Raw genomic sequence first — 26,306 nt, 5'->3', positions numbered from 1 at the left:
AAGCATTGAAATGCACAATGCAACATGTTAACATAAACTCAGCTTCACTAGCTTAGATTCAAGCACTTGTTTCACTAATCTGCTTGAATCTTAGTTCATAGCTTGAATAGTAAAGGCAGAAATTCAGAAGATATATCTCAGGGAGAAGCAGTATGATTTCTAAACAAAGCTTCCAAACATCAGATTTACATTATCACTATTTACACCCAAGTATTGGATTTTCTATTTATTTATTTATTTTTGTGGAGGGTGGAATATTCATTAGATATTCACTAGAGAACCAATTTTTACTATACACTTAAACCAAATCTAATTTGCAAACAGGAGGATCACACGCTGTAAATTTCTTGTGAAAATGGAGGTTGACAGGAGGGACTATTTCCCATTCCCTAGTACCTGTGTTCTTCGTAACATCCCACCACATTAATCTTGCCTTTTCTCCTTATTTGAATACTTGCTTGTATTTAAGCTTCTGATGTGAAACAAGCGCAAAGAAGGAAAGAGTGTAATTAACAGCAAAACAATCTAATTTAAATACAGTTTTGCTACCCCATACAACTATTTAGCATTGAATCAGAAGGAATACTGTGCTTAGGAATGAAAGGTCTGTGTGAATGACTCACCATGAACAAATTACAGACTATGGATGAAAAAGGAAGTGGCTGGCTGGAAATCTCTGTGAAATGAATTCTACTATTCCATTTCAAGTTTCAGAGGCTCTCTCATTTCACTAGCCAGTTAAGGGGAACTTATTCCCGCTATCTCGATTTAGTTTCAGTAAGCTATGGAAGGAATTCTTCACTAAAATGTAGTAAAATCACTATGCAGTCAGTAAAAACCCAGATGAGTAAGGTGTAGGGGATGAGAGCATTCATTTGCAGTAATTCAGAGTTAGATACAACATAAATGAAGTACATTATCACACTACTAGTAAGCGGAACAGTGAAAAATCCAATGTTTTAATAGCAAAAGCTGGCAAGCAAGCTATGCTTTGCACTTTGTTACTCTTCCCATCAGGAGGTCTTACAGTGATGTGGCATTCTGCATTTCTGTAGCCATCTGCCATCCTTCAGAAAGAGGCAGAAAGCACAGAACAGAATAAAAGGGCAAACAACACAACAGTTTCAAACAGTATAAGCAAGAGCACTCTAGTATTCATGAAATAAAACAGGAAACAGAACATGAGAATCAAGGCAGAGGCGGTTCTCATTTTGAAATGAGTGGACTGTAAGCTTGCTGCCATCCTGTGGCAGCAGGTATGCGTTCCCACGAACTAGGAATCTGGGTTGAGTTCATGGAAAAGCTAGACAGGCCTCGTCTAGGAAAGCGGGTTCCACAGTTTGAGGATCTTGTGGAGCTCTGCTACCAGTTAAGATGCACACAGGTTAAGAAATGACCCACTGAAAGGAGCTGTAAGAGATGAGGGCGAAGAGCTAGCTTCAAGTCAGCAGACAGACTTCCCTTACTGTATCTCTCTTTAAGAAACATGACAGCTACTGCTTAAAAAATTACAATTCAAATGCTGCTCAAACCCAAATGCATGTGGAACTGTGCTAAATATTTGCATTTTAGCTTTCCTTGTCAAAGCAGCATATTTTGCAAGTGGTAATAAAAATAGAGCAGGACAAACTGCTTGCTGTATGGCCAGTCAATACAGACAAAGAGCATGTATCAGTAATCTCTAGCATTTTCTCCAAAATTTGGTAGTATTTCTAAGAGTTATTAATTCAGGTAACAGTAGCATTGTATCTAGTTTTTAAAGGCACACAAACATAACTCCCTTCCACCCCCTCTGCCCCATCCTCCTTTGTTACTCTTAACAGAATTTCAAGATCAGAATCTTTCATGTTTACGAACAGGCAGTATTTATTGTTATAACTGAGAACTCTACATACAGTATTGCACAAAATTATAATGTATCAACTGACAAAACCATGTTCCTATATAACTGTTAATAGCACTTTACAGAAGCTTACTTTAACACACTGTGCGTTAAGTGTCAGTAAATTGATCATTCTTAGAGGATTATTTCATGGGTGTATGGAAGTGCAAACTCTCATTCAAGGCATATACACAAAACACATGAAAAGGATTGCTGTGAGCACCACAGGTCCAAAAAAAAATATTTAACTACTAACAAAAAAAAAAAACCCTCCCTCCCAAAACAAAACAAATGCACACTGAAACAAGCTGAGTAAATAACAGCATTCTTAGGAAACACCAGTGCTACTACATTCATAGTCTTATCCCCTAGCAAGAAGCATAGAAATGTAATCTGAAGAGATGCCCTTAACTCAGAGTTTTAGACATACTAATTCAGCTGTATCACATTAACTGGATTTTTGTTTGGCAAGACCAAAGGACATACAGCACTATAAATTCAGCTAACCAGTGTACTACCAGTTATTCCTGAATTACTGTATAAAATAAAGTAACTGTGTACAATAGTTGACCACTGCAGGGAAAAGTGTTTTTGCATCAAAAGGTGATACAGTATACAACTAAAATTCAAGTACTTAATATTAACTATAGCTGTGGAAATCCTGGCCTTCTTTTCTTACGCAGTACATCTTGAGAATTTTTCATTTTTATTTTTCTCTGTACAACTTTTCTCAAACTGGATCTACCCAGCTGCAATCCCACAACTTCAGCACATTGCTGCTGTAAAGTTGTTCACAGGCACATGGTATGACTCTAAGAGCCTTACTCCTCTTGTCCTCTGCTTCCGATTTCCAGCCTTTTGACTAACTGCTCAGGTCAGTTTCCCAGGCAGACAAGTTACCATCTCTCTTCTACGCAACTAAGTAGCTCAGCTGCACAGTGTCCTCTTTGGACAATCAGGGAAATTAGAGATACATTAGAATGGAACAGTACTTTTTTTCCTACCACCTTTGGGAAGGTCTGGAGAAACATTTACACTTCTGCCTGAGCTCCAGTAGAAGAAGTACTGAAGACAATCGGCTTGAAAAACACTGTCTTAAAAAAGGAATAATCTGATTAAAAGAAAGTACATTAATCCCAAAGAAAAAATAGCATCCTGTAAGTATAATTGTTTTAATTACCGACTAGATTATTTTTAAACAATTATTAAATACAGGTTTTTTGTTTTTAAATCACAAACATTTCCTGTTAGTAAATTGACCTCAACATGGGAATTAAATAGAAGTTACCGTAAAGTTTTGTAAGGGAAGAATCCTAGTACCTACACAGTCATTACAGAGAATTCAAATTCTAACAAGATTAGTAGCACACATGTCTACAAAAAGAAAAAAGTACTTTTTTTTTTTCCTCTCAAGAAACCCCATGCATATAGCTTTGGTGCACAGACAGCATATGAGAGCATATACATGTTCCGTGACCACTGGAAATCTGAATTCTGAGCAGTGTTATCGACTTTGCAATTTAAGTCAAGAAGGATGAGGACAAACAGCAGAAATGTGAGAAACAAGACCTGCTTTACTCCTGCTTTAGCACTCCATTGCCTGAACGTGTTTCAAGTTGTTGAAACACAAACAACATAAGCTCTGCCTTCAACAAGGCAAGGAGCAGGATTAAAATTGGATTAGCATATTTTGAAGTATTTCTACAAACAGTGCTCTAACAGCCTACTACATTAATACATTAACTTCTTTTCGGACTTCCTTGGATTTACAGGAAAATAGGATACCAGAAAACCTACACATAAAAAACATGAAACCATCAGAAATCTAAGAACATAAAGTAAGCATCTACATAATCCGTGAACTTTGAAGCTGAAGACCATAGATGGGTGTATATAAACAAACACCTATAAATGTTGGTTTTCGTTATTTCCTTCCCCCCCAAATCAAATCAGAATATATTTCTGATAATTGCATGGGTTTTGGATGGGGAATTGTGAGTACACTGGACAAAGAAAATGGCAAAGGAAAGGAACAGTGAGGTTTATTTCCTTGGCATGTGAGAGTACAGAGATGTTGCTATAGCACTTACTGTTCTTACCTTTTGGATCCCAACTCATCACAAAAACAGCATGACTATACCAGTGCTGGAATATAACACACAATTTAGAATTTCAACATGCTTTATTTTCCTTAATGGCATCCACACTTGACACAGCTTAAGAACCTGAAGAAAATTCATTTGCTTCTGAAAGAAAAACAGCAAGTGTTTCGTGGTGTTCAAAGTCAAAAAATTAGTCCTAAGTTTCAGATGTTAAAGCTTTCTCCACAGCCACACGTTCCTTTGATGTTTGGGTTATTGAAGACAAATTCACTGGACAGTTTGTCTTCTACATAGTCCATTTCAGTTCCTAGAAGCGTCAGCTGTGCTTTCTTCTCAATAAACACTCTAACCCCTTGAAGACAAAGAAAAAACATTTACATACAGCAAAATCATTCATCACTTACCTTGAAATTCTGTTTCAACTAGAATAGAACTGGATAAACTTTCTGTTTCAACCTTGATAAAAATGGAAGCAAAATTTCAAGACTATCATTAAAACATGTTTTCCCTTGACCAACTTGAAACACTTTGATTTTATTTTTTACCCTACTATAACACTCTAATAACAGCCTAGCACTGTTATTTGTATGTATATGTGAATGCATACATTTTTTTGTTTGGAATTAGAAACACAATAACCAGGGAAATAAGTTGTAGAATTTGGGAACGAATATCAGCTTTGATACTTCTCATGCATTATAGTTGTTAACCCATTTCCTACCATTCTTAAAAGTCTGACAACATCTGACCAACAAGAGGTCAAAAAAAGTTCTTCTCTCACATGGGAATGTCCTTTGTTCTACCAAAATTATTAGGTCTACATGAACTATTAGCAGTACTGAATCCTATACCAAGCCAAATGTGTGGCCTTTCAAAGATATAGTAACTTTTAAGGACTAAGAATTAGTAGTTCATCTTAGGAATCAGAAAGGGATCACTTTTCTAAAGCACGCAAAGTATCAGCCTGCAAAGATACTGAACTTTAAATCTCCAAGTCCAATACAAAGACACGAGTGAATTGCCTTAGCTATCTACAGACTAGGGAATAACAAAAAGAAAAATTTAAAGTTGCATCAGTAAACAGCAACAAGAACTGGTTAAGTTATATGAGAGATTGATGGAAAGCCGTTCTATCACGGTCAAAATACAAAACATATTGCTAACAACACAAGCCTGGGGGCAACTGAGTTGAATTTGCCCCAAATACATTTTCGGGGAGGGCTATATCTAATGAAAGAGTTTATGGACTTGATCCATGAAGCAGCCACTTGCTACCTAAATGCCAGAAAATTTGGGCTGGTATCCAAAGCCACCAGCTCACAGAGTATAGAGCTATATAAAAGTCAAAGCCTTCAGTGGAAGTCTGCCTCCAATGGATAAAAGTCTAGCCAAAGAAAACTGCACAGACACATCCAAAATGCTGTTTGGCTTTGGAGTTGCAGGTCTCTGTCTTGACTCAGGGAAACTGCTTTTACCCTCCTCAAGATTGAAATCAGGAAATGCATTCTGAAAAATGCGTTTTCATCCCTATAAAGTCAGAGCAGCTCTCTAAGTCAAGCAGAAGACGTAATACCAGAAGCAAGCTAAGTTTGAAATCAAGAGGCATTTGCAGAACTGTGTGGCACTCTCAATCTCATGCGTTCCAGTTCAAACTAATCATTTGCTGAAGCCCCGACTACTTCTTTTTTTTAAAATAATAAAATGTATGGGTTGGTCATAGATATTTCCAAGACAGCTGGAAGAATGGGCTCTGCCTAGCAGCATACCTTTTAAAAGAAAGTAACTGTGATACTGCATTCTTATTCTAATCTCCTACTTCTCTGTTAGATTAAACGTAATTATCCCAAATGCAAATACAAGAGAGTTCAATAAAGCTTAAAAACAAAACAAAGCAAAAACTCCGAACACAAAATAAATATTTTAGGAACTTTTATAAAAGGAGAATTATTATGCTTCTGTAAAAAAATAAAAAAATTAAAAAAATCCATATTTGACGGGAAGACCAAAAAGAAATTCTTATAAACATGGAAAAAATTAATGGAAGTTTCAGTACTTTAGCAACAGACCTGTGATGGGACACACAATGAAATTATCAGGAATCAAGCTTAAACACCAGCATATGAAAAAAAATAAAAAAATGCTTAATTCAAATTGTAGAAGTGTTGTTACAAAACATTTCAAAGATCAAAAGCATAAACAGGTTAAAAACAAATTACCTATCAATGAAGCATAAGACTAATCAGAGAAAATAGCTGCTAAATCTTTTTGCAAATAAAATCTTTATTTTGCCAAGCCTTGCTTTAAGCATGCTGATAAAGAATCCCTTTATACACTCATGGTTCTGTATTTTCTCTAAATATCTGCAGTCAGCCACCTCCAAAGACGTGAGTGACAGGCTATATGACTTACGCAGTAGTCTCTGAACCAGAGACTGCAAAGCTGCAGATTTTAACGGTAACTTCAACACAGAAAACAATGCAACAGTAATCCCAGCATCGGAAAGCTAGAACCTCTTGCTGTAACTTGCTACTTCAAGGAATTTCTAACCTGTCCCTTCAAATCTGTAATTAGGTTCTTCTCCCCCATCACCACACAAGTTTGCTGTACTGCATCAGAAACTCACCATCTTGAACTACTTCTTCATCAGAGTCTCCTTTAGACTTTGTATATTCTAATGTGTAAGAGAGTCCATTGCATCCTCTTGTACGAACACCTACTTTCACACCTACCTGAAAAAAACACAACCCAGAAACATAGAAAAAAGTCATTCTTAAGCCTGTTCTGCAGTACCGAGATAAAACATAGAACACAAAATGCTGATATCTGTCCTCCATTACCCCAAAGGCAGTGCTAAACCAGAAGTGCGTTAGTATTATAGATTAAGAGGTAACACTTTTTCCCTTTTACAAAATTGACTACTAAGGTAAGGATAAGTATCAGATGATTACAACTGTGGACCAAGCTCTAAATCATTTTTAAAAAAAGTCTTGAAGTACAATAGAAGTAACAATAAACTATTGCCTCTCCTGTAGGTGCCTCCTCTCATAAAGACGGTGAAATTTTAAACATGTTTTTGTGACTTCAAGTTAAAGATTATTCAGATGCTAATTCAGGCACTATTTTAAGATTATTTACAGTAATTTATTTATGAAGCTGTGAGGCCAGGCCAAGGGCAGTGGCTAGATTTTTACATTCCTCCTCTAATGACCATCAGAAAACTTTTACTTCAATACAAAGTTCTGAAAGAAATTACTTTAATTTCTTCATTACCCCTACTGCCATTCACCTGTAAAGCTCGATCCCTTCCTTACACCAAACACGTCCATTTGTTTCATGCTTTAATCCTTGTTGAAAGCCAACACAGATGGTATATTTGTAACCACTGACAGCTATCCAACACAGCCTTCTATGTCTGACCAAAAGGGTATCTGTGCAGGTAAAGAACTAAGGTAAGGTGGCACGGAACCAGAAAACTACATGTGCACAAGAATCTTTCAAAAGTGGCTGTTCCATTTTCAGCACACAACCGCTTCATAATTAAATTGGAAAAATATGCCGTCTATCCACATATTCAATGTTATGATAAAAATGGATCAAAACATTATCACTCGCCACCAAGCGGGATTTCAGACAAACAGTGTATGATCTGTCCAGACTAAACAGCTCTCTCTGCAGGAGCTACTAGATAAAAATATGCTGGAAAACAGGAACACCATCTGTAACAAGGAGGTGACTGACCAGCTAAGCTGTGGGCTTTGGGCTTCCTCATGATGGTTTAAAGTGTTAGAACAAAGAGTCTAGATAGGTGCAGATGTACAGGAAGCAAGAGAAACAATGGGCCTTGTACCAAAGTTGGAAAAGAAATATACTTCTTGAAATAGTACTTGCTGTGAAGCAGAAAACCTAACGCTTGTTTTTATAACGGTTAGAAAGCAAAACTGTGTTTTTTTCCTATGAAGAAAAAGATGACAAGCTCAGTTACATTGTAAAATGGTGATTATTTATACATAAAGACTCTCTCTCTCTAAAATATATGAATATATATACATATTATATATATATTCACACAAATATAATATTTATAATATATTACGACATAAATCATACATATACACAATATATATGTTTAAATATAAATAATATATAAAAATACGTCTATATTTTTTATATACACATATATATAAAGAAAAATGCATTTTATGTCAAATTTCTCAAGAATTGTATGTTTTCCAACAGGTATTAATCTAGTTTTGTAATTATTTACTTCACAGTGAGAATTCCTACAAAAACTAATTGGTAACATCCTAATATTAACAGCTGAAGATCTCTGGTTCTACCAGAAGTCATGACTATGCCACATTAGAAAATTTAATTAAAAAATAGCTTAAAAATACTTTGAAGCTTAATCTTTTTCTTCACTTTTATCTATCTCAAAAGTAACTGTACAATGAAATGTCATTATAGTTATTTCCTGCATTTTATAAAAAAAAAGACACTGAATAAACAAGCTTACACATTCCCCTCCAAACAAAAGACACCAACATCTCTAAATTCCTTAGCACATTCCTTAATACCTCAGCACTATCTATCGGGTGGCCTTGTTTACACTTACATGCTCAGGTTTATCTTTAAGAAGTTGTTTTATCTTCTGCACGGCTGATGGGGTCTGAAAAAGAAAAATATGCACATCAATTTGAAATGCTCCTTTTTATTTGTAGTGAATGCCTGCACATACTAAGAAGCATGTAACATACTTACACGTATTGTAAAATTTTCTGACTTTGTGTGCAACCTAATTTTGTCTCACGTTTTAGCTTCTTTTTCTATCTGAGACGTCCACCTTCGGCACCAGCCATCTGTCAGTACTGACTAGCCTATGGGAGCGTGAGATACACTTATGGGAGTGTAGTGATAGGACAAGGGCAATGGCTTCAAACTAAAGGACAGGAGGTTTAGACTAGATATTGGGAGGAAACTCATTACCATGAGGGCGGTGAGGCCCTGGCACAGGCTGCCCGGAGAAGCTGTGGATGCCCCATCCCTGAGGTGTTCAAGGCCAGGCTGGATGGGGCTTTGGGCAGCCTGGTCCGGTGGGAGGTGTCCTGCCCATGGCAGGGGGGTGGGACTAGGGGATCATTAAGGTCCCTTCCAACCCAAACCACCCTGTGCTCTACTTGCACCTGATGCCTGATCCCAAGACGTTTACCCCCCGTAAGGCTGCTGAGCCTACCCCACGCAGCGCACAGCGCCTGTTTACTTCCTTCCCCACGCACGCTGCCAGCCAACAGGCACCTCAACAACTTCACCCCGTGACAGCAGCTTGCTGTCCCAAGGTCACTGCTACAACTCACTACGTTAACTCTGCTCGCCCGGAACTTTTACCCAACGCACATTACAGACAGGGATGAACTACGCACAGAAAATTTACGGACCTCTTCCTTCCCCCCCCCCCCCACCCCCAACCCCTCCAACGCCCGCCGTGCCCGCAGCGGGCCGATCCCAGCCCCCCTTCCCCCCAACCCCCCCCCCCCATGGCCGTTAACGGCTCGCCCCCCCGGCCGTTAACGGCTGGCCCCCCGCCGCGCCCGCCCCGTACCCCCGCCCCGCCGGCTGCCGCCGGGCACTGACCAGCGTGAGGGCGGCGCGCGTGGCCTGCAGCTTCCTCTTGCTGACGGCGCGCACCGTGGCCCGCACCACCGACGAGGCCATGGCCCCCCCGCGCTGCCCTCGGCCATGGGCACCGCCGACGTCACGCCGTGACGGGGCCGCCGCGCCGCGCCCTGACGGCGGCCGCCCCCATTGGCCGAGGGGCTGTGATGGGCGCGGGGAGGACCCGCCCCTCCGGCGGCGCCCCGCCCTCCGCGGCCGTGCTGCGCCACCGGGGCCTCGCTGAGGCGGTGGGCGGGTGCTGGCGGCGATAGGCGGCGATAGGCGGCGATAGGCGGCGCCCGGCGCTCCCATCCCCCCCCGAGGAGGAGCGCAGTAGCAGGGAGGGCGGCGGCTGAGCGGCTCTTGGTGGAGGCGCAGGGCAGCGTTTCGCGATAGCTCCCGGGCGCTCCGCCAGCCCCGGCAGAGCGGGGACGACACAGCCGTGGCTTTCGGTGCCGTGACGGCTGCCGGCTTCTCGCCTCCGGGACAGCCCTGCGTACCGTCACTGTGCAAAGCCCAGACACAGGCACCGTGCCCCACCGTGCCTCGTCACCACATCTCCTTCAGGCACCTGGCGCTCCGACCGCCAGCTTCAGAAGTTTTAAATGGCTTTAAAATACTTATTTTTTTTAAGTGTATTTATTTATTATTTCATACATGATTGTACCTGTTCTCTCCAACACTAGAACTAAGGCACAGCACTTCTACCTCAACTACGAAAGCAGATACCAGGTCCATAAAATTGCATTTTCTTTAGCTACACAAAACTCGGGCACACATCCTCACCTAAAACACACCCACCTGTGGGCGCGGGGGCTCATATTAGTCCATTATTAGGACTTATATTATTATTATTATCATTATTAGTCCAAAGCTTCAGTCAGCAAGACGAGTGCTTCCAAGCTGTAAAGTCGTGTACAAATGCACACCCACCATTACCATCCACCATGCGGGCATAAATTGCTTCGCCTTCTTGTATTTCCCCAGGGAGCTTCCAATCACCATTGAGCAGAAAGGTGACTGAAGTATCTCAGCGTATAAAACTGAGCATAGGCTAGAAAAACAGCCTTTTGTTAAGGTGTTTTTTATCATCAGTACAACGCCAAAAGAAGATAAAGGTAAAATCGGTATTAAAATCTAAGTAGTTCAAGCAAACAATAAGAAATATTATTGATAACTTCATTACGATAGGAAAAAGTATATTCTTCACTAGCAAGGCCATTTTTGATGCAGTTTCTGCAGGTCTTATAAGACTGTGATTGGTTTAAAAAAGGAAGTATTGTGTACTAAAGATGTTTAAATAAAATATTAAATGAATGACAAACCTGTTTTAAATACATCTATAAAGCAACTCTCACAAGAACAACTGGATTGGAAAAGCTGGCTCTGTAGTCTGAACACTTTCTTTTAAAAGGAACTATGAATTAAGGTAGGTATCTAGATAACTATTAAACTAAGATTAAATTGCTGATTTAAGGAAGACAGTTAGCTCTGCTGTATACCTGAGAGAGAACTTCTTCTTTCATCTTTATTCAGCACTTATAACTAAGTAATCATAGCACAAGACATTTTCCAACTGTGGAAACAAGAATGTCAAGAGCACAACAGCACTTTGAAACAAAAAAATCACAGCAAACAGCACAGTGGACAGTGTTCATTGTGTAGTCTTTAGGGAGACTGAATATAACAGAGGTACTGAACATACAAGTGGTAAAGAAGAAATCTTCTAAACTATTAGTTTATTAATATTTATTACATTCTATATTAGTATTCAGCTGTAAACTAATAGTTCAGTTTATTACTATGAGTTTTGATGCTGTTTTTTTTTTTTTTAGAAGCTTTTTATTGATGCAGTGCATCTCTTTTTTTTTTTTTCTATATATGTGAAAAGTCACTCTCTTGAGAATATACTCCCAATAAGGCAAGAAGGCTCTTGGATAAAAAGAAAGTTATTGAGAACCTAACTTTTATTTTACTTTGATTTCCAGTCATAGAAGGGTTTGGGTGTGAAGGGGCCTTAAAGACCATCCAGTTCCAACCCCCTGCCATGGGCAGGGACACCTCCCACCAGACCAGGCTGCCCAAAGCCCCATCCAGCCTGGCCTTGAACACCTCCAGGGATGGGGCATCCACAGCTTCTCTGGGCAGCCTGTGCCAGGGCCTCACCACCCTCTGCGTGAAGAATTTCTTCCTTACATCTAGTCTAAACCTACTGTCTTTTAGTTTAAAGCCATTACTCCTTGTCCTGTCACTACACCCCCTGATGAAGAGTCCCTCCCCAGATTTCCTGTAGGCCCCCTTTAGGTACTGGAAGGCCGCTGTAAAGTCTCCCCGGAGCCTTCTCTTCTCCAGGCTGAACAACCCCAACTCCCTCAGCCTGTCTTCATAGGAGAGGTGCTCCAGCCCTCTGATCATTCTTGTGGCCCTCCTCTGGACTTGCTCTAGCAGGTCCACGTCCTTCTTGTGCTGGAGGTCCCAGAGCTGAACACAGTGCTCCAGGCGGGGTCTCACGAGAGCAGAGTAGGGGGGGAGAATCCCCTTCCCTCACCCTGCTGGCCACGCTGCTTTTGATGCAGTCCAGGATGCAGTTGGCTTTCTGGGCTGCAAGTGCACGTTGAGCTTCTGATTAACCAACACCCCCAGGTCCTTGACTGCAGGGCTGGTCTCAGTCCATTCGCTGCCCAGCCTGTATTTGTGCTTGGGACAGCCCCAGCCCAGATGCAGGACCTTGCACTTGGCCTTGTTGAACTTCATGAGGTTCACACAGGCACACCTCTCAGGCCTGTCCAGGTCCCTCTGGATGGCATCCCTTCCCTCGAGTGTGTTGACTGCAACCCACAGCTCAGTGTCATCAGGAAACTTGCTGAGGGTGCACTCCATCCCACTGTCCATGTCACTGACACGAAGTTAAACTGTGCTGGTCCCAGTACCGACCCCTGAGGAACACCACTCATTCCTGAACTCCACGTGGACACTGAGCAATTGACCACAACTCTGAGTGAGATCACCCAACCAATTCCTTACCCACCAAGTGGTCCATCCACCAAATCCACGTCTCTCCCATTTAGAGACAAGGATGGCATGTGGGGACAATGTCAAATGCTTCACTGAAGTCCAGGTAATTACAAATCCCTTCACTAAATTTTACAACATACAAATCCAGTAGATATGCTCATCATCATCAACAGCTTCATCATCTGTGTTTATTCTCTGTAATGCATCATTGTGTTAGTAAGTTATGACTGTGCTCTTTAACTATAGTTTAGGCAAAGACATTTACTAGTCATTTGTGTAATGCCTGTACTGTGCAGCCCAACTTTAGAGGTTTTATTCTAGGGCTGTGCCATTGGTAAGTATACAGACTTAGTAGTCGTGTAAGGAAGCAGCAGCTTCAAAGTGACAAGACTGGTAATCTACGGAACAGTTTGCAATTGGATGTGAGTTTAGAATCTCACATTTTTTAAGTTTTACTGTTAAACTACAAAATATCACAACGGGAAGAGGGTGAGTATGTATAAATATTATTTATTTCATTTTAAAAATACCTTCTATTTGTGAGATTGTGCCTTAGTCTCTTGAAGGTTTATACAGGTAATTCCCATCAGCAAAAAATGGAGTCTCAACAGAGTACTAAAACCATACAGAAGCCATGTCAGCCTTTCTACTTTTTGGGGTATGAATGAAAAAGTACAGAAAAAACATTTTTTTAGAGGAAAAAATGGCTTAATTTTATATGAAGACAGAAGTTACAGAAAAAAAGAAACTATTGTTTGTTGCTGGCTAAGATTGAAAATTTGTCAAGGAAATTTTTTTTTTTTTGAAAAGTTGCAATCTAGAAGTTTATAAATAGCCAGTTACAGATGGATGCAAATCAAAATAGGATCTCAGCTTCTTGAAGTCACTTTAGAAATTCTAGCTTTCACCTTTAGTTTAAAATTAGATAGGTAGGGAAAAAAGATTTAAACATGACATTTCAAAAAACAGATTATTCTAACAAGTTAATCATTAATCTTACATTTAAGTAAAGGAATACTGAAAACTACAACCTAAGAAGAAATATAGAAACTTAAGTCTGAATTTCTTTTTTTTTTTTTTAATTTATTTAAAAGTCATAAATAACAGTGGTTTCAACTTTATGACATAACTAATCCTTTCCTGAACAAGATAGAGAGTACATTACCAGCTCTGGAAGGACTTCAAGTAAAGCTCAAGTTGATAATACTACTTAAATTCTTGGCTGGTCCAAGGATTCCATTCACATTTTACGAAAATGGACGTGTTTTCCCCAGTTGCCATATATCATTTCTCTGTTACATAAAGCAGTTATGTCTGTATCCCCAAGGTCATGAAAAAGATTCTTAGCAGCATCAAACAGGACTGACCTGTTTCATAGTCCGTTTTTTTTTTTTTTCTTCTTTTTCCCCTCTTGTACACAAGCACAGCAGCAAATGAATTCCCATAAAATCACAGAAGGAGAAAAAACAAAACAAAAACCTTAATGGCACTGCTTATTTGCAGAGACTTTTACATATGTTTCCTAGTGTCCATGTTTTCAGTTCTGTACATGGGGGAAAAGAAAACACCACAAAAACCTGTTTGCAAACACAGCTGTAGCAGTCTACAAACATTTCATACAATTTTACACAAGGATTCAGTAAACAATCAACATTTATAAATATTTGCTCTTTCAAAAATTAGTTTTTGAAGAAAATACATATTTGGCTTGCACACAATTTTAGTGCATTTTAAAATGGTCAGGCTGAATGACAAAACCTTGGTCCATTTTTAGTACTTGCCCTTATCTATATGATTTACCTAGTAAACAAATACAAAATGTGGTGGCTTTCTGTTAAAATGCTTAAAAACAACCTATTTAAGAGCAGGGGTCCATGGTATGAGACCATATTAAAATCCAGTTTCTTTTACTAGCAATTTGTATTAAATTTAAAGAGATATGGGTATTTTAAGTTGAAGATTGTTTATGCTGCTGTCCTGTGAATCCAGATGCTTTAGCCAAAGTAAGTTTTTAAGTGAATGAAGGGCCTGTATTGCAATTTAACAGTGCTTCATATCCCTCATGATTCTTGTTGGGTCCTCTTCTGTGAGGCTTTTCCCTGAGTCATATATTTATTGGAAAGGCTGCCTGAGATTGGGGGGGAAAAAAAAGCATCACACTTTAAAGGTTTAAAGGTTTCAAATAATATTAAAAAAAAAAAAACACAGACATAAAGCAAATGAAACAACCAGACAGGAGGAAAATACCGTTAAGTCAAACTACAAAGAAATCACACACAGATCAACTTTATAACATCAGCTCCTGGAGAACAGTAGGAAATACTAAAATAGAAACAAGGAAGACTTTTTTTTTTCCAACTAAACACCTAATGTCAAACTGCTTTGTGCTTTAAATCCCCAAACTTAGATTTGAAAGAGTCTTGCAATTCAAACAGGAAGTACTATCCCCACCCCACAAAAAACTGAGACTCTAATGAGGTACTTAATAGCAGTTTAGTCTTCAGAAGTTTGTGAATACTACTCAAATCCCCCTTCAGGTGCCCCAGAAGAGACTTATATATATTTCCTGGAAAAAGAAAACAAACAAGCTGCTAAATGGTTTGCAGTCGCATTCAAAACTCAAGTTAAAAAAAAAAAAAGCAGTTGCTTTTAAAATCTTCATTGTACCAGTTAATAAGTTAAGTGTGTGAAATTACTGTAAGGAAGCTGCAGCGGCAACCATGCATCTAACACAATGCACAAAACATCTCTGATCCAGAGAGAGTACATAAAGGCCTTTATGTCATCATCTGACTGCTACTTGTAAGTGTAATTTTAACTTTCTTGCATTTTGGCAGCTCAGACAAAGGATGTGCTTTCATAGTCTCTCCTAAGTTAGCTGATCATATGGAATTCTAGACGATTACTCTGAGGAAGCCTCACAAGAAAGTGCTCCACATGTCGTCCCTGAAGAGAAACACAGAACCCCATGTATGCCAAAACAGAGGGAGAGAAGAGAAAGATTGATAAAAACACCATATCCTTCTGCAAAATAAATCTATCAGAGTTAAATAAAGAACAAATGGCTGACAGAATTAACATGCCTTATGTGTTCTTCTCCCGAAACACAACTGAGAAAAAATGCACATTTCCAGCTTGAAAAAAAAAAACTGTTTTCACTTCAGAATTATCTAGCAACCTGTCCAGACTACTGCTGCGTTCAGCAAATTGGGCAGAGTTCCCGTTAGGACTGATGGAGAAAGCAAGTTAAAAATGCATGCTTTTACACAGAAGTTCTGAATTGAAATTAAGACATACAAACCTGACTGGGGACTCAAAAATACTTTTCCTTTTTGTTTCTTTTTTTCTTCATGTATAAGCATTCCCTATAAATAACACATATGTATTGATGAACGAACAAAACTGAATTATAACAATAACCCCCCACCCCCAAAGGTTCTCCTCGAAAGCTTAAGTAAAGCTATTTTTAGTTACTTTGCATGGGCTTCAGAATATTTAAAGATAAAAAGATCCAGGAAAAGGAACATATAGTGTTTACCTGATTTAATCGACCACCATGTTTGGCAACAGTTGGTAAAGAAGGGGATCCACACAATGCTTCCAGCTTTGATCCTCCTGAAAAGGTCATCATATAACCAAGATTTACTAATTTGAAACTAGTTTCCATTTCAGGTTTCATAACATAAAAAAAAATACATAGATACTTGCATCTACTTTCATAGCACAGAAAACACGTGACATTGCTATTTTCCTCCATTTCATAATATGGAAAGTGGGCACAATGAAATGAGATGCATCTATAGATAAGCATCTAAGGAATCTTCTCCCAGATCTACAGAGAAAGTCTGGGATCTTCAGAGAACAAATGAAGACATGGGGTTAAGAGAATTGTCCAAAGTCCCATAGAATGTTTGTAGCACAGCAAGGAACAAAAATCAGATCTTCTGGGTCTGCTCCTTCTTAGTCTTCTACTCAACTACAGAGAACACTTCAGGCACTAAGCAAGCAAAAAACAAAAGCCCAACCTAGATCAATTCTCCTCCTCTTCAAATTCAAATATAGTAATTCACAAAATACCCATCATTCCCATCAGTGACTACAGAACAGTCAGACATACTGACTTTCACCACAGCAAAACTCAACATGATGGCAAATTAAATGGTAGCAAGAAATGCTCAAAGATAAAGAAACTCAAAAGTTAAGTTTAAACTTGACATGCACCTTCAAAACATCAGAAGCTGGATGGCCTTACTTTATAAACATCTTTTTTGTCCACCTAATACTTCTAGTGGTTTATCAAATGAAGAATACTTCCAAATACCCTGAAAGTTCTGGATATATTTGCAACCATTTTCCTCCCACTTCCAGTATTTTGCTAGTACAGTCTTATGCCCTCTTCTGCTAAATACAGCTGATTAAGAAGAGTCTCCTTATCTGAGCTAGAAGGAACATTTTTGCTAATAGAGAAAAGCTGGTTTGAAATTATGTTTATGCAACAGATTCCTGTTTTTTACTTTAAAATGTCAAGGACTGAGCAATCGGTAGAGCATTTTTTCTATAGTATGAATTTAAATGCTCTTAGGTTTACGTAAGGGAAAACTGTAATACTGTGTTCCTTTGGAAGCTAGCTGAAAGTACCATTCATCATCTTAAAAAGTTTCATTTTTATTACAGAGTGATTTTCATTTCAACACAGATGATAAGAAATCTGTCTAATCTGAAGGATGACTTAGATACTGCTTAGCAGTTCACTGTTTTGTTCAAGTCTGTCGGTAAAGATCTCGGTGTGGGGCCCTTTTGTAATTTTTTTTTTTTTTAACTCAAAGTTACAATTTCACTCCAGGAAAAAAGACAGATTAAAGAGGAACATTCTTTATTTTATTTCATTCACAGTATTTTATCTGAGCAATTTCTTTTATTTAGTGACCTTATGGTCACTAAATATTTTGTGTATGGGAAGATGATGGGAAGAGCTATAGGCTACCTTTTACTGATATTTCAGTGCACCAAAATAGAAGCTGTAATTTGAAATGTTAGCAAACTCTTATGTAGAGAGGACAATGAAAGCAATTTCAACACACACTCTACTCTTTCTTCTACTTCCATCTTACCTGCTAAGAGAAACCATGTCACATCTCAGGATACGGCAGAGTTTTGAAACGTGAGGAAGAGAAAACTGACCAAGTGTGACTACATTTTTAAAACCTGAGACAGCATTAATGTGATGTCATTCAAAGCAAAAATCTTTATCCATTAGTCAACACTGCTAAAAATTCCCAAACAATAAGTTGTGCTTAAGCTACTCAGGTTGATCAGCTTCATACCTGCAGCTGCTTTATACTGTGGGCACTCCTTTTTGATATGACCTTCTCTTCCACAGATGAAACAACGTTTTTCTCTTAACTCTCTGTCTTCCAGACGCTTCCACTTCTCTGCTGATTGCCTGGGACTCTTTTCTCTTCCAGTTTCCACTATTCCCCTTGTTGGTTTGCTCTTTGGAGGTGTAAATGGATGCAACTTTCCCTCTTTCACTGAGCTCTCTTTTTCTGTTGTTTTATTCTGGGTTTCTTTGTCCTCTTTGCTTTTTTTCTCTTTGTTTTCTGGGTACCTCTGGTTTTTGCTATCTTCATAATCACGTCGCCGCCTTACTCTGCAAGAGGAAAAGGCTACAGAGTTCATACACCTTATATACATACATGGAGGAAAAAAACCACAAGCATTGCATATGGACAATAAATGTATTTAATGTATTTCCTCAGACGGTCAAATAAGGTTAACTCCTTTGACTCTCCTAACAAACAGTCCTATACTGATATAAAATACATTTAATGATTTAACTTTGCGATTAGATTACAGTACAGGTGAAAAGCTAATAATTATATCTCAAAAACATAAAAATGTCTGTAGGAAGATCTGCGTGCTGCAGCTTTAAAGACAGTGGAAGAAACACCAAGCAAAATGCTAACAGATAAAAATAGGGTATCAATTTCTTACTTGTACAATTTTATCAGAAATCTAGCTTCCTTCCTTCCCAAACTGTCTACATTCACAGTATCTCTAAAAATCTGGGAGAAGATTCTAATGTTCAAAGTGACTTAAAGTGTCGCCTATTAGTGAGGACCCAGGTGTCGTTACTGGGTTTATTTAACTTTTTATCTATGACATGGAGAAAGAGCAATCAGTGAAACTTCTGGGTCTGAAGATGACAATAAGCTCATTTGTTCACACAGATGCAGCACTAATGGCAAGCAACTGGAAGAAACTAAAAAAACTGAATGACTCAAAATGATGGCAGACAAGTGTCAACATAGATAAATTGTGAATAATGCATCCTGGTAAAAATACTCTAAATCATGTCCATACAATGTTGAACTTGGAGCTGGCAATTAGAGCTAAGAAAAGACATCTTGGAAAAATTTTAAAGAAATCTCTCAAAAAAAAATAATCAACTAACTGACAAACAGTACTGGCCAAAAAGGTTAATGTTTATCATCAGATGAAACACTAAGAACAAGGGAAAGGGGACTTTTTTTTTTCTTTTTTTTTTTTAAACTACGTAAAACCATGGTGTACCAATATCTGAGTACTGCATGTTGATCTGGTCTCAATCCTTTAAGAAGGAAGTAGTGGAGTTAGAGAAGGCACAGAGAAAGGCAGCTAAAATGAACGGAGCAACTGTCTAAAGAGGAAATATTAAAAAAGGCCATGGCGCAAACTTGGAAAGAAGCTAGAAGGAAAGAAGCACAATCATGGCTTACAAACCCATGAAGGCAGTATCATTACTGAATAAACCCTACAATGCTATGCCTATGAAATGTTCATGAAACTAAAATGAGTTTGGTTTAAAAGAGGTAAAAGAAGGTAGTACTAGTTTACACAGCATTTAGCATACTTCTGGAACTAGTTAGCAACGAAGGTAAACAGGAGAATCAGGTTCAGAAAAAACACTTAAAAAGATAAAATTGTAAATAACTCCAGTCCACAAATGAGGACTACCAGAGCAGGTGCATGCTGTATCATCTCTTATTCAGCAACTGGAGATGATGGTGGAATATAAGAGAAGAGATTCCAGAAGACAGCCAACTAGAGTGCCTTCTGTAAACACCACGTCCTATTTGAAGTGTCTGGACAGAGGACTCAGAGATGCATTGACTTTTGCTCTAATGCTGTATAGAATATATCAGCATGTGTGCAGCTTTAGCATTCCTATTCTAATCTTCCTTCTAAACAAACCTAAGGAAATGTTGCACACAGATCCCAGAACTACACTCACTTTCTTCTCAAGGGACAATCTTTCATGAAGTGGCCAATTTTACCACAAATTCTGCAGCATCTGTCATTTGGTGCCAATTCTCCTTCTGTGAGTACTTCTGGATCAAAGAAGTACTCCTGAAAAAAAAAAATAAAAAAAGATGCATTTAAATTGCAAATCCATACACTTGGCGATCAAAACAGATAAGCAAATGTTGAACTACAGTAGGAGTTACGGAAAAGTATAAACCTTTTGTGTGCAGCTGAACTCCTGAAAAACCTGGTGAGATTAACTGTCCACTGCTGCCTCTTCTTCACAGGCAGCCTGCCAACTACCAAGTCTGCAAGTTCTTTTTAAAAACGCAGTCTTAAAGAAAGGTAAGCTGTTTTTGACAGAGACTAAAATGTTGAAAAATCTGCACAATGAATATCTGTTTATTAGTATTCTGCATGCATCCACATTTTATACAACATGAAAGCAGTATATAATAATGCTTTTTAATGCATTATTATGCTTAATGATTTATTATATTTATAATAAATAATATTTATTAATATTATTATTAATGTTTTATTATTATGATCTATTATAATGCTTAATGATTTATTAGAGAACTGTAGACATTTAGAAGAGAAAATAAGGAGACTGTAACCATGTTCCCACAAGCGATAATTTATACATCCAAGAGCATGTACATACTTCTCTTAGAAGCAGCTTACCATTTTTGATGGATATTCTTTAGGAAATATTTTTACAGGAGTACCAAATACCCTTCTGCCATTAATAAAAGCCTTCATTATAAAATTTGTCACTAGGGAAACAAAAAAGAGAAAACATTGTGAAAACACCAAGCAAGCCAGTAAAATAAGATTTAAGACAAGATCGTCACTTTGTACACAAACTTGTCAACAGGAAACTCACTTTTTCTTGATAATCCAGCTCCAAGATTGTGGTTCAAATCAAAGGGATCTGTATAGAGAGTATTATAGACATTATTGAAGTCCAGGGCAAGATCAGCAATATATGTATACACACATGGATAAGCCAAGGCAGCTATTTCCCAATAAAAAGAATTTTTTTTCCCAATGAAAAGAAAAAGTTCATGGACACAGGATCACAGCAGTCCATCTCTAAAGTGACTTAAGTATCCTGGAGTGCATTAAGCACAGTACAGCTAGACAGTCAAGGAAAGTGATTATCCTGCTCTGCTCTGCACTGGTGCAGCCTCACCTTAAGTAACGCACCCAGTTTTGGGTGCACAATACAAGAGGGCATAAAACTATTAGAGAGTGTTCGAAGGAGGGCAACAAAGATGGTGAAGGACCTAGAGGAAATGACATATGAGGAGCAGCCGAGGTGCCTTGGTTTGTTCAGCCCAGAGCAGAGCAGGCTGAGGGGAGGCCTCATGGCAGCCTGCAGCTCCCTCACGAGGGGAGCGGAGGGGCAGGCGCTGAGCTCCGCTCTCTGGGGACAGCGACAGGACCCGAGGGGACGGCATGGAGCTGGGACAGGGGAGGGTCAGGCTGGGGGTTAGGGAAAGGTTCTGCACCCAGAGGGTGGTCGGGTACTGGGACAGGCTCCCCAGTACAGTAGTCATGGCACCAAGCCTGCCAAAGTTCAAGAAGCATTTGGATACTGTCAGACGTATGGTTTGACTTTGGGGTGGTCGTGTGTGGAGCCATGAATTTGACTTGATCCTTGTGGGTTTCTTCCAACTTGGGATATTCTACAATACTATGAAAGAGTAAGTTGTATGTGGGGGTAAGACAGAAGTTCTTATCATGAAAGTCATATAGGCCAGAAAATGGCTTAGGGAACACTTCTGAAATGTATCACTTTATTTTCTTGATCGAGACCTTGGTATTAGCAGTGTAATACATAAACAGCATTAAATCAGTTATTCAAATATGGACTCTGCAAAAATTAGTGTTAGTGAGAAAATCTCCAGGCATGAAGTCTGCTTTGTAGCTTCTTTGCAGATAGAAAAAAAGAAAAACTTTTAGCAATACTGAAACTCAATGGGAATTTTTATACAAAGACTTTAAAACATGAAGAAACAGCAACTTGCAATCTAGTAACAGAAAAATAAGCAAGCCATGTGGAAAGATCATTTTTTTCATGTGGACATGAAAGCAATTCCACATGTGTACATTATGTGCTTTTACCTTCAATTACAATGTATTTGGAGGTCCACTGCTTCTTGAAAGTTGTAAGCAGATTCTTTCTCCTAATGCAGATGACATGCTCTTTAAAATCAAATTCTTCGGTGTAAAAACGGAGAAGTCCCAGCCAAAGCTGCCCAACAGATTCAGTGTTTTTGCCAAAGTCAGGCCAAACGTCTGGCTGAAAACGACAGGAATATTTTCAATACTTACATTAGGCAGAATAACATTGTAAATTGGAAACTCCAACAATGCAAGCTTTGTTCTATAAAGAAACATGATTCAGTTACTCCAGAATACTTCCCTTCCCTTCACAGTTGGTATTAATAGACAAATATTGATTTTAAAGTGGTGTGTTTTTTAAACATTAACAATTAAAGTGTAGAATTAATAATATTTCTAACATTAGATTTTGCCTGTTTTCCAAAAGAAGTATTAATTCACTTTAAGTGCTCACTTAATACAAAACTATTCAACAGATTTAACCAACTATTGCCAAATATGTAGCTTATACTTGAAGGAATTCTCTACCCAGTAATACAGCACATCCAGCAACTAATCATGATTAACACCTTAAAGTAATTTCTTTTAAATCTATTTTTTCAGAATATGCAGGGTTTTTTTTTTTTTTGGTGTTTTTGCTGTTGTTGTATAGATGCTTGCATTACTGAGTTGAATACAATTGACCACATTCCTAAAGCTTCACGTTGGGATTTTCAAAGGAATAGCTACTCCAGTTACATTTCTTTATTCAACCACCATATTTGAGGATGTTTCTTAAACTGAATTCTTTTTCATGTGCAGAGCTACAGGTAGCACCATTTCAAATTCACCTTTCTGATTTACTCACCAACTCTTCTATCTTATCAAAGAAATAAACGTTCCAACCATCAACTAAAATTTCAGGCTTTTTTGGTTCTTTGTAGATCTGAAAAGATAGTATTAAACTCATTAGAAGAGCCCTTAAGATTCAGCACTGACATTCTTCTGGTCAATACTGTGTACAGATACTCATTTCTTTTGATACACTATACCTCTTGAAGAACAGGGATGACTGGTGGATTTCTCTGTTGAAGAAAATAAAGCACCATAAGAGTATACGCATAAGAAGAAAGGCTACCTCGAGATGCATCTCCTATGTCACACATCTAGAAAAAGAAACAAATTACATCTTTTGTGATTGTTATCTCTTGCTGCAGGCATTACTGCTTCTAGAATGTCAGAAACAAACTCACCTTTGTGAAGACTTTCATTGTGTAACACAAAAATTTTACTCTAGGATCAATGGCTGAATATGATGACAGGAGTCTCGTATTATGTAAGGCCTATGAAAATAATAAAGTCATGTACAAAATACAGAAGCTCTGAAGAAATGAGGGAATAAGCTGAGAACACAAAATTTTTTTAAGTTAAGAGAGTAAAAGTCAATGAACGATTCAGAGCACTGCAGACTGAGTTCACATGTGTATATGCATACTTCTTCCATTCTAATTTATTTAAAAATAATCAGTTTGTCCACAAAAAGTCTACAGAGTAGCGTGTTCAACAAACACAGATGAAGCCCTGTGTAGTAAAGTGTATATTGAGAAAGGAAGCATACGACAATGAGGTTATCACCTGATCTGTTAAAAAGCTGACAAACCACCTTCATCTGCTCTGAAGTGGTATAAAGCAGCATTCACAGAACAGTATTACAGAAAGGGAAGAATTCATCTACTACTCCATTTTCCAACTATATGGTAAAAAGTACGATCATGAACTAAAAGATTTCATTTCAGACTGTGAGAGCGATCAACTGACCCATCTGGACGTGTAACTTCAAAAACAGACTTGCAGACTTACTTATGGGTTGAAGTATCCTCCTCAAGACTCCCCTTGGGCTCAAACAGAAGCTTCATAAAGTTTAATGTTTCACTCTAAAACTTACTTTCCTTTGATGCTGCAAGGAACTGGCTACTGAAGTACAGAGATATTGAAATAAACAAGACTTGTTTAAAATATTCAGCCAAGGTCTTTTTTTCTGAAGCTGGATTCTAAATCACTGTCCCAGGTCTTAAAGGTTAGGCAAGAGCTGCGATGGGAAGTGAGGGATGGGGAAGCTGAAGTTGTATTAATTTGTCTTTCTGATTTACGGAAAGAATTAAACACCTAAAACTCTACTGCTTATTCTTACTGAGTAACTAATATATTGTCTTATAGATGTCACAATTCTAAAGTCTCAGTTGTGCAATTGACTGCACTCAGTTAAAACAAAACAAAACAAAAAAAATCCCTTGGCTTATCAATCTAAAACAGAAATAGGTAACTGGAAACAGTTGACTATTGAACCTCAACAAAGCTATCATTCTATTGTCAAGAAGCAGCCCCACATTTTTCTGTTAAAAAGCAGATCACCTTACCAGAGTGTTATATAAACTGATGTCTACTTCAAGACCACTTCTGACATGGAAAAATTTGACAATTGGGACTTTAGCTGTTGTTATAGGCAAGACATTTCTGAGACCTAGGAAGAAATGTTTAATTACTACATGGCTGCAATACAGTCATAACAGTATGGAATGCTTTACAACTAAGCCCAGCTATAGTAAGAATGCTACAAAATCAAATCTTACTTGATACCAAAATTTGTATTACTTACATTTTAACAATGACTTTAGGCATTTGTTAAACACTATGAATATACTATATACATTATATCCAAATACACATATGCCCCCCGATAAAACAAAGATCAGTCTAAATGTAACAAAAATAAACTTAAGAGATCAGAGTTACAGTTTACTCCACTTATATTAAAGTCGTTTAAGATAAATCAAAACAAGCAAAACAAAATAGTATTTTCTTGTAGATTGAGCAGAATATCTTGTGTAAGCTTGTATTAGACTACCTTTTACCATTACCTTGTTAGGCACTGAACATACAACATAACTGCTAGCTTGAAGTCTCAAACTTAAGGCTTGTTCTTATGCATTTAAGTTATGAATCTAATATCTGTCCAATTCAGATGCAGTTTTAAAACACTGTAACCTTAAAACCTGCATGTGCAAATAAATCCAAATAGCTACAATATATACTCTTACTCTAATATTAACTTCATCAGTACAGTTTTATACTAACGATTTTCCATCTACAGTGCTGCAGAACTTTATCACATCAATTGAAGTCACAAACAGAACCGCTTATTTTAATATTCAAGAGTTACCTGACTGTTTCTTGAGAACTTTTGCTAAATCTTCAATGATTCTGATGCAATCAAGTCCCTAAGACATTAAAAAAAGAAAAAGTCAAAACTGAAATATCTGCTACAAGTATTTCAGACGAGCCTTTTATTACTTGCTATTTAAGCTTAAAGCTGCTTAAGATAAAGTTGCTTAAGTTTAAATGAGCTTAAACGATAATTGAGTTCCGTATCTCAACACTAGACAGTAACCCAACACAGGCTTTTTTAAAGTTTTTGTTAGGCATGAAAGGAGATTTATGTCCTTTTCCATTGTCTTCCATTTCTAGTTGTTCATGCTACAAAGCGTGTTATTTGCACAGCAAAGTTTTGCTAGTGCATAATTCAGAAGAAAACTGACTACCAAGAGAAGTTCTTGAACTCATGCCTAGACCAATACCAAAAAAATGAATCATCTACTTTTGTGCCACCTACTAGTGATCTATTCTAATCTGAAAAACTTTCACAAAACCATAAATTTGCTACAATATATGTACAATATAAACAAAGTTGTGCATTTATTAGAAAAACAGCAAAATCTTGTCAAGCTACCTCAGCTGTTTCCAGCCCATCCATTGTCATACAGATATCAAGGTCACTTTGTTTGAAGCCAAAGCCATTTTTTGAGGAACCAAACAAATTCAGCTTTGTTCCTGTAAAAGATATGATGGATTATAATCACGTTGACACAGAATCTCAAACTATATATAGCCTTCAAACCACTGTATGCTTTTTAATATGTTTTAATACACTGTTTTTTTATGGCACTTCAAAATTTATTTCCTATCAACCTGGAAAAAAATATCAATTTTTATTGGTTCAAAAGAGAAGTCTGACAGATTCAGAAACAAATTAGGTGGTCCTGGAGCTATATGATCAGCATGCAGGCATAGGCTGAAATCTTACTAAAATATGCAAGATTGCTCTCTGTAAGAAAACTTCATAATAAGGGACCCGTCTGTCAACATATTAGGCTCCAGCAAAAAAAAAAAAAAAAAAAAAAAAAATTCTGTGAATTTTTAAAGAC

At 38.0% G+C, this 26,306-nt stretch overlaps 2 protein-coding genes across 7 annotated transcripts in view; both read right to left on the bottom strand.

Moving 5' to 3' along the window:
- Positions 1-1,841: 1,841 nt before the first annotated feature.
- ISCA1 (iron-sulfur cluster assembly 1) lies at positions 1,842-9,773 on the bottom strand. Its single transcript, XM_083818129.1, has 4 exons — positions 9,613-9,773; positions 8,597-8,650; positions 6,608-6,713; positions 1,842-4,336 (listed from the first exon to the last, which is right to left on the bottom strand). Exons 1-4 carry the CDS (start codon positions 9,691-9,693, stop codon positions 4,188-4,190), a joined length of 390 nt encoding a protein of 129 aa, XP_083674255.1. The 5' UTR covers positions 9,694-9,773; the 3' UTR covers positions 1,842-4,187.
- A 3,937-nt stretch (positions 9,774-13,710) lies between these two features.
- Positions 13,711-26,306, bottom strand: part of TUT7 (terminal uridylyl transferase 7) — a 35,155-nt gene continuing 22,559 nt past the window's right edge. For 3 of the 6 annotated variants that reach the window (XM_083818123.1, XM_083818125.1, XM_083818124.1), the window contains exons 16-28: positions 25,832-25,932; positions 25,265-25,322; positions 24,462-24,565; positions 23,298-23,387; positions 23,097-23,210; positions 22,913-22,990; positions 22,066-22,243; positions 20,822-20,869; positions 20,620-20,711; positions 19,922-20,037; positions 17,973-18,298; positions 16,187-16,263; positions 15,696-16,013 (exon numbers count right to left, since the gene is read on the bottom strand). In XM_083818123.1, coding sequence (XP_083674249.1) covers positions 15,819-16,013; positions 16,187-16,263; positions 17,973-18,298; positions 19,922-20,037; positions 20,620-20,711; positions 20,822-20,869; positions 22,066-22,243; positions 22,913-22,990; positions 23,097-23,210; positions 23,298-23,387; positions 24,462-24,565; positions 25,265-25,322; positions 25,832-25,932 — 1,577 coding nt within the window. In that variant the 3' untranslated portion in view covers positions 15,696-15,818. Of the gene's footprint in view, positions 14,777-14,949; positions 15,215-15,410; positions 15,595-15,695; positions 16,014-16,186; positions 16,264-17,972; positions 18,299-19,921; positions 20,038-20,619; positions 20,712-20,821; positions 20,870-22,065; positions 22,244-22,912; positions 22,991-23,096; positions 23,211-23,297; positions 23,388-24,461; positions 24,566-25,264; positions 25,323-25,831; positions 25,933-26,306 lie in introns of those variants that run through there. The other 3 variants (XM_083818127.1, XM_083818126.1, XM_083818128.1) reach the window with 3 other exon arrangements.

Source organism: Anser anser, assembly GCF_964211835.1.
Source record: "Anser anser genome assembly, chromosome: Z".
Lineage (NCBI taxonomy): Eukaryota > Metazoa > Chordata > Aves > Anseriformes > Anatidae > Anser > Anser anser.
The sequence above is the reverse complement of the archived record's forward strand: the minus strand, read 5'-3'. Positions and strand labels throughout refer to the sequence as shown.

Bases quoted from the DNA above. Each gene is read 5' to 3' on its own strand.
- ISCA1 (XM_083818129.1), bottom strand. From the start codon at position 9,693: ATGGCCTCGTCGGTGGTGCGGGCCACGGTGCGCGCCGTCAGCAAGAGG. The intron at 8,651-9,612 runs GTCAGTGCCCGG...TTTCTTTTTCAG, and splicing joins CGCGCGCCGCCCTCACGCTG to ACCCCATCAGCCGTGCAGAA. The intron at 6,714-8,596 runs GTAAGTGTAAAC...TGTTTTTTTCAG, and splicing joins TTAAAGATAAACCTGAGCAT to GTAGGTGTGAAAGTAGGTGT.